The sequence below is a fragment of the Petromyzon marinus genome, chromosome 45 (genome assembly GCF_048934315.1).
Source record: "Petromyzon marinus isolate PM22_M1 ecotype Great Lakes invasive population chromosome 45, UKy_Petmar_22M1.pri1.0, whole genome shotgun sequence".
In the NCBI taxonomy this organism is placed as follows: domain Eukaryota; kingdom Metazoa; phylum Chordata; class Hyperoartia; order Petromyzontiformes; family Petromyzontidae; genus Petromyzon; species Petromyzon marinus.
In genome coordinates this window covers 6,514,904-6,530,887 of record NC_133711.1, presented here as the reverse complement: position 1 = coordinate 6,530,887, position 15,984 = coordinate 6,514,904, and the positions used below count along the sequence as shown (strand labels likewise).

General features: G+C 54.6%; 1 protein-coding gene across 1 annotated transcript in view; it reads right to left on the bottom strand.

The window, feature by feature from the left end:
* LOC116952048 (C-Maf-inducing protein-like) overlaps positions 1 to 15,984 on the bottom strand; it is a 121,794-nt gene that overhangs the window by 18,223 nt on the left and 87,587 nt on the right. Inside the window, exons 14-21 of the mRNA XM_032971057.2 lie at positions 15,123 to 15,171; positions 13,865 to 13,972; positions 10,811 to 10,927; positions 8,796 to 8,936; positions 8,348 to 8,395; positions 1,042 to 1,188; positions 616 to 721; positions 360 to 430 (exon numbers count right to left, since the gene is read on the bottom strand). Of these exons, the coding sequence (XP_032826948.1) occupies positions 360 to 430; positions 616 to 721; positions 1,042 to 1,188; positions 8,348 to 8,395; positions 8,796 to 8,936; positions 10,811 to 10,927; positions 13,865 to 13,972; positions 15,123 to 15,171 (787 nt within the window). The remainder of the gene's footprint in view (positions 1 to 359; positions 431 to 615; positions 722 to 1,041; positions 1,189 to 8,347; positions 8,396 to 8,795; positions 8,937 to 10,810; positions 10,928 to 13,864; positions 13,973 to 15,122; positions 15,172 to 15,984) is intronic.

The following is a 15,984-nucleotide window of genomic DNA, read 5'->3' as shown; positions in this document are numbered from 1 at the left end:
GTAATCGTCGCCGGTGTTGGCCTTGGGCGAGAATCGAACTCGGGTCGCGGCGATTCGTAGCGCAGTGCACTGACCGCTACCGCTCCCCGCCCCACACTCACGTGCATAGATGCACACACAGACAAACAAATACAAACACCCCCCCGTAGCAGCCTTAACAGACTGTTGGGGCGAGTGCTGTTAGCGAGTAGCGCCTGCGAAGGCCGGAACGGCACAGGAGGGGGTGGGGGGAGGCCGGCACCACGCCCGGCCGCCTTTGTCTCCCCAGTGGCGATGTTTACTACACCGCGCCCAGGTACTCGTTTGAGGCCGAGTTTGACACACACACACACGACAGACACCGGTGGGGGCGTGCTCACCTTGAGCACCTCATAGGTGTCGGCCGACAGCTTGGTGCTGTTCAGGTTGAGGCTGTAGAGGTTCACCAGTGCTGAGCCAGACCACGCAGCGACGACGACGACGACGAGGAGGAGGAGGAGACACGCAACGCACTCGTCATCACCCCACGGGACACGCCCACGAGACACGCCCACGAGACACGCCCACGAGACACGCCCACGAGACACGCGTGCGTTCACGTGCGTGCGTTCACGTGCGTGCGTGCACGCGTTTTACCGGTGAGCGAGAGGAGGCCATCGTCGGTCACCGGAGTCTCACACAGGTTGAGCACCTGCAGTGAGGAGAGGTGCTCCGAGAGCTGGATCAACCCGGCGTCGCCGAACTACGCACGCACAACACACCACACCGCGCCGCACACACGCACACACCGCACCGCACACACCACGCCACACACACGCATACACCGCACACACCACACACGCAGGCACCACGCACAACCACGGTACAATTTTACCACGTTTGAAAAGTTACCCAACAAGGTGGGACAGGGGGCGAGGTGGGGGGTAGAGGGGTAGGGGGGTAGAGGGGCAGGGTGGGGGGGTAGAGGGTGCGGGGTGGGGGGGTAGAGGGTGCGGGGTGGGGGGGTAGAGGGGGCGGCATAGGGGGGAGGGGGGGGGGTAGAGGGGGCCGGGTTGGCCGCACCTGAGTGGACCACAGGTTGAGCTGCTTGAGTGCGGGCAGCTTGATGATGAACTTGGCGCAGGCGCTGGTGACGCGCGTGAACGCCAGGCTCAGGTTCTCCAGGTTCCCAAACGAGCCCGAGCTGAGCAGCTTCGCCACGTCCATGTCCTGGCGACGGAGGGAGATGGGGGGGGGGGGGGGAGGGAATAAAAACCACGCACGCGCAGGGATTCCTCCGGAACGCTTTGCGACTCGCGCTGCTACTCGGAAGTTTCCGATTCGCAACAATGGTGATGATAACAATAATCATCATGCTACTCCTAAAAAATAATCGATGCCTCAAGTTCCCCAGCTAGCTGCTTGCTGAGCTCCTTTCCCCAGGGCTCCTTGACCACGTGCGAGCCCTGTGACGTCATCACCCTGTCGTGACGTTGCCACTATGCTGGGAAGTCACTACCACGCTCTGTGACGTCACCACTGCCCTGTGACGTCACCACCCCGTTGTGACGTTGCCACTATGCTGGGAAGTCACCACCACGCTCGGTGACGTCACCACTGCACTGTGACGTCACCACCGTGTTCTTCGGTGGCCATGCGGGAAGCACGCGGGGCTGCGGGTTATGGGGGTAACCGAGGTTAAATCCTACTTTTTATTTTTATTATTTTTTATTAAACATGTTTTTCATTGTGTATATGTGTGTGAGTCTCTGTGTGTACGTGAGTCACTTCACGTGGCCTCAACGTGCACATAGCCTGGCACAAGCGTCGTGTTGGCAGTTGTTGTTGAATGGCGGTTGTTGTACGTGTGTGAGTCTCTGTGTGTGAGTCTCTGTGGCTGCCACTCCTCTGTCGGGAGCTGGACCGGTACCGCCTGGATCTATGCGGCATTCAGGAGGTCCGGTGGACCGGCTCTGGCTCCTGCCACCATGAGGGGTGGACAGTCCTCTACTCGGGGCAGCAGACTGCCAAACAACAGGGTGTGGGTCTTCTTTTGAACAAAAGAATGAAGGGGGCGTGGGAGCGTGGCGGTGAGGTGTGGGAAGCTGTAAGCCCCAGGCTACTTTGGGCTCGCCTTCCCATCAACCAGAGGCGAGGAATGGTGGTCGTGGTTACTTATGCCCCCACCGAAGATGAACATCCGTGGAGGGATGCAGGCAAAGCCGATGAGTCAGATGCCTTCTATGACCTCCTGTCACAGGTGCTGGCTAAAGTGGCCCCTCGGGATAGAGTCATCATGTTGGGTGACTTCAATGCCCGAGTTGGTAATGATACTGGCACCTGGTCTGGAGTGATTGGAGGGCATGGGCCAGATCAGCTCAATAACAACGGTAGGAGGCTGCTAGATTTTTGTGCAGCCCATGGGCTTGTAATTACCAACACGCTGTTCCGGCATCGGCGCATCCACACAACATCATGGATGCATGCCGGGTCCAAGCAAGAACATCTGCTGGACTACATAGTGACGGACCAGCGAATGCGAGCTCATGTCCTTGACACCAGGACCTACCGTGGAGCTGATCTGCCCTCTGACCATCGACTAGTCATCTGTAAGATGCGCCTGCCATTCTTCCACTCCGGTGGTGGGTGTACACCCAGGATCCCGTTCCAACCTAAAGTGGCCTGGTCTCAGTTATCTGATGAAAGTTGCAAGCGAGAATTTCATCATCGCTTGCGGCTGGGATTGGCATCGTCCCCGACTCCTCCTGATGTCGAGGGTAAATGGGCGAGGTTTAGGACTGTGACTCATGCAGCTGCCATGGCTGCTTTGGGTACGCGGTCCAGACCTCCCCAGACACCCTGGATGACAGAGGAGTTGTTCAGGATGGTTGAGAAAAAGCGACAGGCCCACTGTCATCGGCTACAGAATCCCACGTCAGAGAATGAGGAGGCTTACCGCAGCCTTCGCTCGGAGGTTCGGAGAGCTGTGAGGCGCTGCAAGGATGGGTGGTGGTCGCGGGTTGCTGAGGAGATGGAGTCTGCCTCAGTGGCCCGTGATCACAAATCTCTATTTAACTCCATCAAAAAAGTAACCTGCAGCGCCACACCTATTACCATCATTAGGGGAAAAAACGGTGATCCAATTTCCGACCCCCAGGAACAGGTTCGCAGATTTGCTGAGCATTTCTGTGAGGTCCTGGGGGAGGGAAAATCCCTCAGCCAGGAAAACATCGTGGCACAAAGTGAGGATGACCCTGCTGAGGCTGCGGTGCCTCAAATATTGGATGAAGTCACCCCCTGTGAGTGGCTGGCTGAGGTGCCATCTGCTGAGGAATTATTGAAGGCGATCCGGAGTCTGAGACCAGGAAAGGCAGCGGGCAGAGATGATCTCCCAAGCGAAATGCTGAGGGAGGGTGGCGTTTGTGCACAGACTGCCCTATATGACATCATAACAACAGTCTGGACCACTGGACGGGTTCCGCAGGATTGGAAGGATGCCCTGGTGGTCCCCCTTTTTAAGAAGGGGGACCGCACAGACTGTAACAACTACAGGGGCATCTCACTCCTCAGTGTGCCGGGAAAGGTCCTGGCAAGGATTATTCAGCATCGCCTTGCCAGGCACGCTGAGGAGAGGCTTGCGGAGCCCCAATGCGGTTTCAGGAAAGGGCGGTCCTGCACAGATGCCATATTTTCTGTCCGTCTGCTACAGCAGAGGTGTAGGGAATTCCAACAAGACCTACATCTCTGCTTTATTGACCTGGTCAAGGCCTATGATACCATCAGTAGGCCTGGGCTCTGGGTCGTTCTTCGTGCTTTTGGAGTACCTGACCCTCTGCTCACGATCATTAAGGACCTTCATGATGGTGAGCGGGCTCTGACTCCCGGCCACGTAAAACTACGTGGCCGGGAGTCAGAGCCATTCCCTGTACACCTTGGGGTGCGACATGGATGTCCTCTGGCTCCCACATTATTTAACATCTATTTTGACCACGTGGTTCGTGAAGCCTTCAATAGCTGTACCGGGGGAATCTCCATATGGTACAGATATAATGGGAGGCTAATCGATGCCCGGGTGCGGTCAAGGGATGGCTCCCTATTGCTCAACCACGTTATGTATGCTGATGACTTGGTAATAGCTGCTCAGTCAGAGGAGGAGTTGGAGACGCTGCTGCTGAGACTGGAGCGTGCCACTAAGAGGTGGGGCCTTACCATCAGCCCCACCAAAACTAAGCACCTGCCTGGGTATTTTGTACCATCGGACACTCCACCCCCACAACTCCCAATCGGTGATGGGGCAGTTGTGGAGAGAGTGGAGAGTTTCCCATACCTGGGCAGTGTGCTTATGACTGGCTCAAGTTTAACAGCAGAGGTCTCACTCCGAATCAGTCGAGCGGCAATATCTTTTCATCGGTTGCGTAACGCTGTGTGGAAGCTACCTGGTCTGTCGCTCCACACTAAGCTTCAGGTCTTCTCGGCCACGGTCATTCCCTCCCTTCTCTACGCTTGCGAAACGTGGACCCCCCTAATGGAACATCTTCGCCGGTTGGAAACATTTAGGCTGGCCTGCCTACGATCCATCCTGGGTTTAACCAGACTGGATTGTGTGAGGAGCTCACAAATCCTTGAAAGATCTGGGCAGGGTCCCATCGGTGAGCTCCTCCGGCAGGCAAGGCTGCGATGGCTGGGTCATGTAGCCCGCATGCCCAGCCACCGCATGCCGAAACAGCTTTTGTTTGGCCGGATTGAGGGGGCTAAGCGGGCGCGGCACGGGCTAGAGAAGAGATGGAGTGATGTGGTACAGGAGGACGTGGAGCTGAGTGGACTTGCCGATGACTGGTACCAGCGGTGTCAAGATCGGCCTCTGTGGAGGAGGCTCGTGAAGGATGCTACTGGGCAGTTGGAGGCAGTCGCCCTCCAACAACAACGGAGGGCGGAGGAGCGATGCTCACAACAGCGAGCGGAGCGCCGGGTGGCTAAAGCACAGCAGGTTGGCACAGTAGGGGGCACAGGTGGTGCATCAGCCAGTCATCTCAGTCAGTCGACCCGTGGCACCTGGGTCTGCCCCGTGACCTCCTGCCAGCGGGCGTTCGACACTTCACGTGGCCTCAGGGTGCACATAGCCTGGCACAAGCGTCGTGGTGACGTCACCGCCACTTAGTGGCGAATGGCGGTTGTTGTTGTGAGTCTCTGTGTGCACTGTGTGAGTCTGTGTGTGAGTCTCTGTGTGTGAGTCTCTGTGTGCACTGTGTGAGTCTGTGTGTGAGTCTCTGTGTGTGAGTCTCTGTGTGCACTGTGTGAGTCTGAGTCTGTGTGAGTCTCTGTGTGCACTGTGTGAGTCTGTGCGAGTCTCTGTGTGTGTCTCTGTGTGTGAGTCTCTGTGTGCACTGTGTGAGTCTCTGTGTGCACTGTGCGAGTCTGTGTGTGTGAGTCTCTGTGTGTGTGAGTCTCTGTGTGCACTATGTGAGTCTCCGTGTGTGTGAGTCTCTGTGTGCACTGTGCGAGTCTGTGTGTGTGAGTCTCTGTGTGTGTGAGTCTCTGTGTGCACTATGTGAGTCTCCGTGTGTGTGAGTCTCTGTGTGCACTGTGTGAGTCTGTGTGTGTGAGTCTCTGTGTGTGTGAGTCTCTGTGTGCACTGTGTGAGTCTCTGTGTGTGCGAGTCTCTGTGTGCACTGTGCGAGTCTGTGTGTGTGAGTCTCTGTGTGTGTGAGTCTCTGTGTGCACTATGTGAGTCTCCGTGTGTGTGAGTCTCTGTGTGCACTGTGTGAATCTGTGTGTGTGTGTCTCTGTGTGTGTGAGTCTCTGTGTGCACTGTGTGAGTCTGTGTGTGTGTGAGTCTCTGTGTGCACGGTGTGAGACTGTGTGTGTGAGTCTCTGTGTGAACTGTGTGAGTCTGTGTGTGTGTGAGTCTCTGTGTGCACTGTGTGAGTCTGTGTGTGTGTGAGTCTCTGTGTGCACTGTGTGAGTCTCTGTGTGCACTGTGTGAGTCTGTGTGTGTGAGTCTCTGTGTGAACTGTGTGAGTCTGTGTGTGTGAGTCTCTGTGTGTGTGAGTCTCTGTGTGAACTGTGTGAGTCTGTATGCTGTGAGTCTTTGTGTGCACAGTGTGAGTCTCTGTGTGTACGTGTGTGAGTCTCTGTGTGTGAGTCTCTGTGCACTGTGTGAGTCTCTTTGTGTACGTGTGTGAGTCTCTGTGTGAGTCTCTGTGTGCACTTTGTGAGTCTGTGTGTGTCTCTGTGTGCACAGTGTGAGTCTCTGTGTGTACGTGTGTGAGTCTCTGTGTGTGAGTCTCTGTGCACTGTGTGAGTCTGTGTGTGCACTGTGTGAGTCTGTGTGTGTGAGTCTCTGTGTGTGTAAGTCTCTGTGTGCACTGTGTGAGTCTCTGTGTGTACGTCAGTGAGTCTCTGTGTGTACCTGTGCGAGTTTCTGTGTGTATGAGTCTCTGTGTGCACTGTGTGCGTCTGTGTGCGAGTCTCTGTGTGCACAGTGTGAGACTCTGTGTGTACGTGAGTGAGTCTCTGTGTGAGTCTCTGTGTGTGAGTCTCTGTGTGCACTGTGTGAGTCTGTGTATGTGAGTCTCTGTGTGTGTGAGTCTCTGTATGCACTGTGCGAGTCTCTGTGTTTGTGAGTCTCTGTGTGCACTGTGTGAGCCTCTGTGTGTGAGTCACTGTGTGTGAGTCACTGTGTGCACTGTGTGAGTCTGTGTATGTGAGTCTGTGTGTTTGAGTCTCTGTGTGTGAGTCTCTGTGTGCACTGTGTGAGTCTGTGTGTGAGTCTCTGTGTGTGTAAGTCTCTGTGTGCACTGTGTGAGTCTGTGTGTGAGTCTCTGTGTGAACTGTGTGAGTCTGTGTGTGTGAGTCTCTGTGTGTGTGAGTCTCTGTGTGAACTGTGTGAGTCTGTGTGTGTGAGTCTCTGTGTGCACTGTGCGAGTCTCTGTGTGCACTGTGCGAGTCTGTGTGCACTGTGTGAGTCTCTGTGTGTGTGAGTGTCTGTGTGTGTGAGTCTCTGTGTGTGTGAGTCTCTGTGTGCACTGTGTGAGTCTCTGTGTGAGTCTCTGTGTGTGTGAGTCTCTGTGTGTGTGAGTCTCTGTGTGCACTGTGCGAGTCAGTGTGTGAGTCTCTGTGTGTGTGAGTCTCTGTGTGTGTAAGTCTCTGTGTGCACTGTGTGAGTCTGTGTGTGTGAGTCTCTGTGTGTGTGAGTCTCTGTGTGCACTGTGTGAGTCTGTGTATGTGAGTCTCTGTGTGTGAGTCTCTGTGTGCACTGTGCGAGTCTCTGTGTGTGCGAGTCTCTGTGTGTGTGAGCCTGTGTGTGCACTGTGTGAGTCTCTGTGTACGTGTGTGAGTCACTGTGTGTGAGTCTCTGTGTGCACTGTGTGAGTCTGTGTATGTGAGTCTGTGTGTGTGAGTCTCTGTGTGCACTGTGTGAGTCTCTGTGTGCACTGTGTGAGTCTCTGTGTGCACTGTGCGAGTCTCTGTGTATATGAGTCTCTGTGTGGGTCTGTGTGTGTGAGTCTCTGTGTGCACTGTGTGAGTCTCTGTGTGTGTGAGTCTGTGTGTGTGAGTCTCTGTGTGTGTGAGTCTCTGTGTGTGTGAGTCTCTGTGTGCACTATGTGAGTCTGTGTGTGTGAGTCTCTGTGTGTGAGTCTCTGTGTGTGTGAGTCTCTGTGTGTGTGAGTCTCTATGTGTGTGAGTCTCTGTGTGTGTGAGTCTCTGTGTGCACTGTGTGAGTCTGTCTGTGTGCACTGTGTGAGTCTCTGTGTGCACTGTGCGAGGATCTGTGTATATGAGTCTCTGTGTGAGTCTGTGTGTGTGAGTCTCTGTGTGAGTCTGTGTGTGTGAGTCTCTGTGTGTGTGAGTCTCTGTGTGTGTGAGTCTCTGTGTGTGTGAGTCTCTGTGTGCACTATGTGAGTCTGTGTGTGTGAGTCTCTGTGTGTGAGTCTCTGTGTGTGAGTCTCTGTGTGTGTGAGTCTCTGTGTGTGTGAGTCTCTGTGTGAACTGTGTGAGTCTGTGTGTGTGAGCCTCTGTGTGTGTGAGTCTCTGTGTGCACTGTGTGAGTGTGTGTGTGAGTCTCTGTGTGTGAGTCTCTGTGTGTGTGAGTGTCTGTGTGTGTGAGTCTCTGTGTGCACTGTGTGAGTCTCTGTGTGTGTGAGTCTGTGTGTGTGAGTCTCTGTGTGCACGGTGTGAGTCTGTGTGTGTGAGTCTCTGTGTGTGTGAGTCTCTGTGTGTGTGAGTCTCTATGTGTGTGAGTCTCTGTGTGTGTGAGTCTCTGTGTGCACTGTGCGAGTCTGTCTGTGTGCACTGTGTGAGTCTGTCTGTGTGAGTCTCTGTGTGTGAGTCTCTGTGCGCACTGTGCGAGTCTGTCTGTGTGTGTGTGTGTGAGGCTGTGGTTCCTCACCGTGGTCTTGGTGGGCAGGCTCAGTCTGATGGGCCCCCCTTTCTTCTGCTGCAGAGGTCAGGTAGCAAAGGGCAGATAGGTCAGTGGACAGGCAAGGAGCTGATAGGGTAGATGTCTCTGTATGTCTGCGTATGTCTGTGTGGATCGGTAGCGTAATGGTTCGCGCGTCTGCGCTACGATCCCAGCGACCCGAGTTCGATTCCCCACTCAAGGCCAACAACAGTGACGATTGCCTGAACCGGTCCTGGGCCTCTCCTAGGTCGACTCAGCCTCAAATGAGTACGTGCGCGTGGTGTTGGCCACCCACCCCCTCGTGTACCCATGCCGGCCTTCATCGGTGCTGCTCGCTAACAGCACTTGCCCCCACAGTCTGTTACGGTCTATCCGTAGAATCCTGGTCGTTGCGTGTCACTGTCTGTGCCACTGCGTCGCTGCGTGTAGGCGGTACCAGCTCTCGGAGCTCGCGCTGCCGCTCGCACAGCTCGTCGTACATGCGCCGGCCCTCGTCCGTGCTCTGCAGGGCCGAGATGATCTGCAGCTGGGAGTCACGAACCTCGATCACGGCGTACTCCAGCATGAGGCACAGGATCTGTGAAGCGCACACGCACACACACACGCGCACACGCACGCACACGCGCACGCACACACACACGCGCACACACACACACGCGCACACGCATGCACGCGCACGCGCACGCGCACGCACACGCGCACGCACGCGCACACACGCACGCACGCGCACGCGCACGCACGCGCACGCACGCGCACACACACGCACGCACACGCACGCATGCACACACACGCACACACACACGTACACACACGCACACACACACACACACGCATGCACACACACATGTACATGCACGCGCGCGCACACGCACACAGGCACACGTACCACACACACGTGCATGCACACACATGTACACGCATGTACACGCACATATGCACACGCGCATATACACACACAGACACACACAGACAAACAAAGACAAAGATCCCCCATATAGCCTTAACAGACTATAGGGGCAAGTGCTGTTAGCGAGCACCTATGAAGGCCAGAACGGTACACGAGGGGGTGGGTGGCCAGCACCACGCCCGACCGCCTTTGTCTCCCTAGTAGCGATGTTTACACACCGCACCAGATACTCATTTGAGGCTGGGTCGACCTAGGAGAGGCCCAGGACCGGTTCAGATAATCGTCACTGGTGTTGGCCATGAGCGGGAATCGAACTCGGGTCGTCGGGTTCGAAGCGCAGCGCGCTAACCGCTGCACCACCGCTCCCCATGGCACACGCACACGCACAGAGCCGCGCGTCACGACGAATCTAACCTCCCCACGTCCCCCCTATCGTCTCCGGCGATCATGCCATGCCTCTTGCCAAGCCTCGTCAGGTCAATTTATTTTTGGTTAACACGCGGCGCCTTTCTGGAATGAATCGGTCACACAAAGCGGCGTTTTGTAATTAAACGTAAAAAAAATGCGAAATATTTTATAGAGTTAAAGAACAAACAAAAGTTGCGGCTGCGCGAGTTAAAGTTGTCCCTCCGCGCCTCTCCCCACGTCTCTCTCCGTGTCTCTCTGCATGTCTCTCCGTGTCTCTCGCTGTGTCTCTTCCCATGTCTCTCTCCATGTCTCTCTCCATGTCTCTCTCCATGTCTCTCTCCATGTCTCTCTCCATGTCTCTCTCCATGTCTCTCTCCGTCTCTCTCCATGTCTCTCTCCATGTTTCTCCATGTCTCTCCGTGTCTCTCTCCATGTCTCTCTCCATGTCTCTCTCCGTGTCTCTCCGTGTCTCTCCGTGTCTCTCTCCACGTCTCTCTCCATGTCTCTCCGTGTCTCTCTGTCTCCGTGTCTCTTGCCATGTCTCTCTCCGTGTCTCTCTCTGCGCCTCTATCTGCGTCTCTCTCTCCGTGTCTCTCTCCTTGTCTTGTCTCTCCACGTGTCTCTCCCCCCATGTCCCGCTCTCCATGTCTCTCTCTCGGTGTCTCTCTCTCCATGTGTGTCTCTCTACGTGTCTCTCCACGTCTCTCTCCTTGTCTCTCCGTGTCTCTCTCCACGTCTCTCTCTCCGTGTCTCTCTCTACGTGTCTCTCCACGTCTCTCTCCACGTCTCTCTCTCCATGTCTCTCTCTACGTGTCTCTCCCGTGTCTCTCTCCACGTCTCTCGCCACGTCTCTCTCCCCGTGTCTCTCTCCACGTCTCTCTCTCCATGTCTCTCTCTACGTGTCTCTCCACGTCTCTCTCCTTGTCTCTCTCCTTGTCTCTCCCGTGTCTCTCCCGTGTCTCTCTCCGTGTCTCTCTCCCCGTGTCTCTCTCCGTGTCTCTCTCCCCGTGTCTCTCTCTACGTGTCTCTCCGTGTCTCTCTCCACGTCTCTCTCCCCGTGTCTCTCTCTCCTTGTCTCTCCGTGTCTCTCTCCACGTCTCTCTCCCCGTGTCTCTCCACGCCTGCCCCACACTCACCTCCACCATGGTGGAGTTCCCCCTCAGGGCGAGGAGCATGCAAGGCCCCAGCTTGTTGCTCGCGAGCGACATCAGGAAGCGCTTGGTCCGATAGCAGGTCGCCATGAGGCTGTGGACCTGTCACCAACGCCGGTACAAAGACAAAGGATCCCCCCCCGTGTAGCCTTAACAGACTGTCGGGGCAAAGTGCCGTTCGCGAGCAGCGTCCGTGAAGCGTTCCGGGCACGGCACGCAGAGAGCGGGGGGGGGGTGGGGTGGGGTGGGGTGGGGTGGGTGGGTGGCCAGCACCACGCACGGCACGCGTTCGCCTCCCCGGTGCCAACATTGACGCGTCGCGCCGGGCACCGACGGGGGAGGCCCGGGACCGGTTCAGATTAATCTTCGCCGGCGTTGCCGGACCCGCGATAAGCCAGGGGGACCTCATCAGCCGCCGGCCTCAGCATCTCTTGACACCGGTGGTGCGACCTCCCCGTCTCGGATCTGAGTTCTCCGAAGGCCAGGACGGGAACGCGGATTTTAGCCTCGGTTGGGGGCACTCGCCCGGGTTGAACAAAAATGTTTAAAAACAAAAATCTATAAAACACTGATCGCGAGAAGAGAGGAGCGAGAGAGAGAGCGGTCGGAAAGAGAGCTCGGACACATAACCGGGAGGTCACGGGTGGGGGTTTGGTGGGTGGTAGTGGGGGGTAGTGGGGGGTAGTGGGGGGGGGTAAGGGGGCCGATGCAGAAAATAGCCGGCAATTAGCGAGGCGACAGGTACACGCCGCCACCTTTAAGGCGGCGGCGAGAGGCGTGAATCGATGGCAGCGGATCTCTCTCCCTCCATCTGCCCCTCGTGGGAATCTTCCGTTGCGAGCGAGCGAACGCGGAGGGTGGGGAGCGAGTGGGGGCCGGCTTTGCCAATGAGGTGGAAAAAAAAACAGAAATAGGCAAAGGCGCAGCCCCTGCTGCAACTTCCTCACCCGGGGAGGCACCCCCCCCCCCTCCACTTCTAAGGAAGCGTAATTGACGTCGCGCGCGTTGACTCTCGGATTGAAAACTCATTTCTCTTGGGCCAGCTTTCTCCCGTTCAGTTTGTCAGGAGCTGCGCCGCGCCGCGCTGCGCTGTGGTGCGCGACGGGGGTCTTGCGTGCGGTCAGCGAGGAGGTGACTCTCGGCCACACGGATGAAGATCCCAGACGTGTGGTGGGTGCGAGGTTTACACATCCAGGAATGGGCACCACCGCTCCTTTGCAGTCCGCCTGCTCTCCGTTAAAACGTGCGCTGAAGTTCGTCTGTAGCGTAGGTGGCCAACCGTGCCAATCGGAGGTGCAGTGTTGAGTCTATGGGCAGTGTTGAGTCTGTGGGCAGTGTTGAGTCTGTGGGCAGTGCTGAGTCTATGGGCAGTGTTGAGTCAATGGACAGTGTTGTGTCTATGGGCAGTGTTGAGTCTATGGGCAGTGTTGAGTCTATGGGCAGTGCTGAGTCTATGGGCAGTGTTGAGTCTATGGGCAGTGCTGAGTCTATGGGTAGTGTTGAGTCTATGGGCAGTGTTGTGTCTATGGGCGGTGTTGAGTCTATTGGCAGTGTTGTGTCTATGGGCAGTGTTGAGTCTATGGTCAGTGTTGTGTCTATGGGCAGTGTTGTGTCTATGGGCAGTGTTGTGGCTATGGGTAGTGTTGAGTCTATGGGTTGTGTTAGTCTATGAGCAGTGTTGAGTCTCTGAGTAGTGTTGTGTCTATGGGCAGTGCTGAGTCTATGGGGAGTGTTGAGTCTATGGGCAGTGTTGTGTCTATGGGTAATGTTGAGTCTATGGGTTGTATTAGTCTATGGGCAGTGTTGAGTCTATGAGTAGTGTTGAGTCAATGGGCAGTGTTGAGTCTATGGGCAGTGTTGAGTCTATGGGTTGTGTTAGTCCATGGGCAGTGTTGTGTCTATGGGTAGTGTCGAGTCTATGGGTTGTGTTAGTCTATGGGCAGTGTTGAGTCTATGGGTAGTGTTGAGTTTATGGGTAGTGTTGAGTCTATGGGCAGTGTTGAGTCTATGGGCAGTGCTGAGTCTATGGGCAGTGCTGAGTCTATGGGCAGTGCTGAGTCTATGGGTAGTGTTGAGTCTATGGGTTGTGTTAGCCTATGGGCAGTGTTGAGTCTATGAGTAGTGTTAGCCTATGGGCGGTGTTAGTCTATGGGTAGTGTTAGTCTATGGGCGGTGTTAGTCTATAGGCAGTGTTAGTCTATGGGCTGTGTTGAGTCTATGGATAGTTTTGAGTCTATGGGTAGTGTTAATCTATGGGCAGTGTTAGTCTATGGGCAGTGTGTACTATATGTTGAACTTATTTTGCACCGTACGTAGCCAACCGTGCTAATCTGATGTGCGGAAGCGGGGTGGGGAATGACAAACAAACTAAACAAAAAATCAGTTAAGTTTGTTGTCCTTCCCCACACCTCCGATATATATATAAAAATAAACATACAAGCACGCATATCCCCCGCCAGGTGGTCCAGAATAATGATTCGTAATAATTCTGAAAAAATTTTATTTTCATCGCGCACGTCCATCGATCGGGGCCCTGTCGTGTAAAGGATCAAGCGGAGATTTGCGTGTCAGCCCGTTGCACACTCACGTAGTAGTGGTGGTGAGCGACTGTGGCCATCCAGAACAGAGACCGCAGTGCAACGTGATAACGACGCAATAATGGCCCGGTCCGCAAACACGAAGGAGGAGGCATCGCGGCGATGGCGACACGCTACTCCTCCGCTGGCCGACGCGGTTATCTGTTGGCCTGACCGCCTGCATGTGAAATTGTAGCTGCTGCTCTGCGTCTACATCATCAGCCGTACGCAAGAAGAACAAGTAGGTTGTAGGACACACGTGGTGTACCACTGGGGAGTTAAAGAGGAGGAGGAGGGGGGATGGGGGTGCGGGAGCAGTCTGGTTAATTATTTTTCTAATTAAAATAATTCACCTGGGCAACCCCTCGAGACGGGACGCCTCGTTCGCGACGGGCGCCGTGCGGAGCGAGAAGAGAGCGTCGCGTGCGGTGGCACAACAACAACAACACTGACGTTGGCTCACCATCGTGGCGAACAGCTCGCCGTCGTCGTCGCAAGCCACCCCTCCCGGGCTGAAGAGTTGGAACCACCCGTCCTTGCTGGCTCTGACCCCCAGGAGGCACGAGTGGACCTGTCCATTCAGAGGTGGGGGGGGGGGGGCGTTAGAGTCAAATAGATGCTTCCACACATCTTCACGATCATCATCGTCGTCATCATCATCATTCACGTACGTATGTTGAACTTCTTTCGCACCGTACGTAGCCAACCTGTGATAATTGGAGGTGTGGGGAAGGATAACATCATCACCATCATCACCACCACCGCCACCAAAATTACGATCACTGTCAGCATCATCACCATCGAAATCGTGACCAGTATTACCATCAGCATCATCATTCATGACTGTTACCATCAATATTATCATCATTCATCATAATCGCCACCATCGTGATGATCAGCATCACTGTAATCATCCACGTCATAAAAATTATACTCTCATATCATCATCAATATAATCATCGTCATCACATCAACATGATCATTATTACAATCGTGATAATAATCATCAATTTATATTCTTGGTGGTAAAGTCACGTAGAAGGGAAACAATAAAATAATAAAAATATAAAGCAATAGAATTCTCACGATGTTTCGACTGCCACACAAGCAATCATCATCAGGTGTGAAAACCACAACAAGAAATTTGAAATTTTTGAAATTTCAAATTTTCTTGTTGTGGTTTTCACACCTGATGATGATTGCTTGTGTTGCAGTCGAAACGTCGTGAGAATTGTACTGTTTTATATTTTTATTATTTTATTGTTTCCCTTCTACGTGACTTTACCGAAAGAACCAAGAATATTAATCCCTGCAGTCACGAAAGCTTTAAATCAAAATCATCAATTTGTTCATGCTGTGATCAATATCTATATGATCATCGTCGTCATCATATCAACATGATCATTATTACAATCGTGATTGTAATCATCAATACGCTCATGCTGTCAACAATATCAATACGATCATTGTCATCATCGTCGTCGTCACAACCGACATCACCGATACTTTCGTGACCATGCCATCATCATCATCTTCACTATCCTCGTCGTGACTGTCACCACACCACGTGAACGTCGACCCTGATTGTGCCGAGCGCTGCCACTGAACCAGACCAAGAATATTTATTCGTACTCGAGAAATCCGATGAACTAGGAAGCTCTTTTTTTTTTCACCGATGTCCACTTTGGGGGGTCACGGGGTCAGAACGTTCCGGCACTCACCTCCCTCCGGGGATCGTTGGCGAACTTTTGAATCACGAACTTCATCTCCCTTCAGCGACGCAGGAGGAGAGAAAGACAACGACAAGGATTGCCCCGCGCGTATAGCAAGTCCCGTTCGCAGGCCAGCAGTTATGGCCTGCACAGTGCAGGCGGGGAGTGGGTGGCAGATTGTTTACCCACAGCACCGGATAAGTAACAAAACTAAAACTACTTTATACGTAGCTTCATTTTTGTTGCAGGAGCGACCAGGCCACAAACGATAGCTTCAACGAAGTGGGCTTATCGTCGTCGCGTGGAAATTTGTGGCAGGCAAATACTCTGAGCGCGCGATGCCGATTCCACATGTGGAGAACCCGGAGAAAAATCCACGCGAACACGGAGAGAGAGAGAGACGCAAACTCCAAACATACAGCAGCAGGCGTCAGGATCGGGATTGAATCCACGACCTCCTGCGCACCAGGTGATGGAGTTAACATCTCCGAGCCACCGTGGCACCCCCTTGTAATAAATGTAGAGGACCGCATATAAAGTGGGGGAAGAAATTTGGCACCGGCTCACCGCCCTCTCTCATCGAGGGCGAGCGAACGCTGTCGCGTCGCGTTCCGGGTTGAAGTTATCCCCTCGCTTGAGGCCGACTCGACGCTGGGGGGAGGCCCGGGACCCCAGGACTCAGGCATTCGTCACCGATGTCGGCCAAGAGCGAGGGTCGGACCCTGGCCGTCGAGTTCGTAGCGCCGCGCTGCCCTGACGACGTTGACGGCGCGTAAATCATAATGATCGGCGCCGGGGAGACAAAGGCGGCCGGGCGTGGTGCTGGCACTCCGAGCCCCCTCGCGTGCCGTTGCCTTCATAGGTGCTCGCT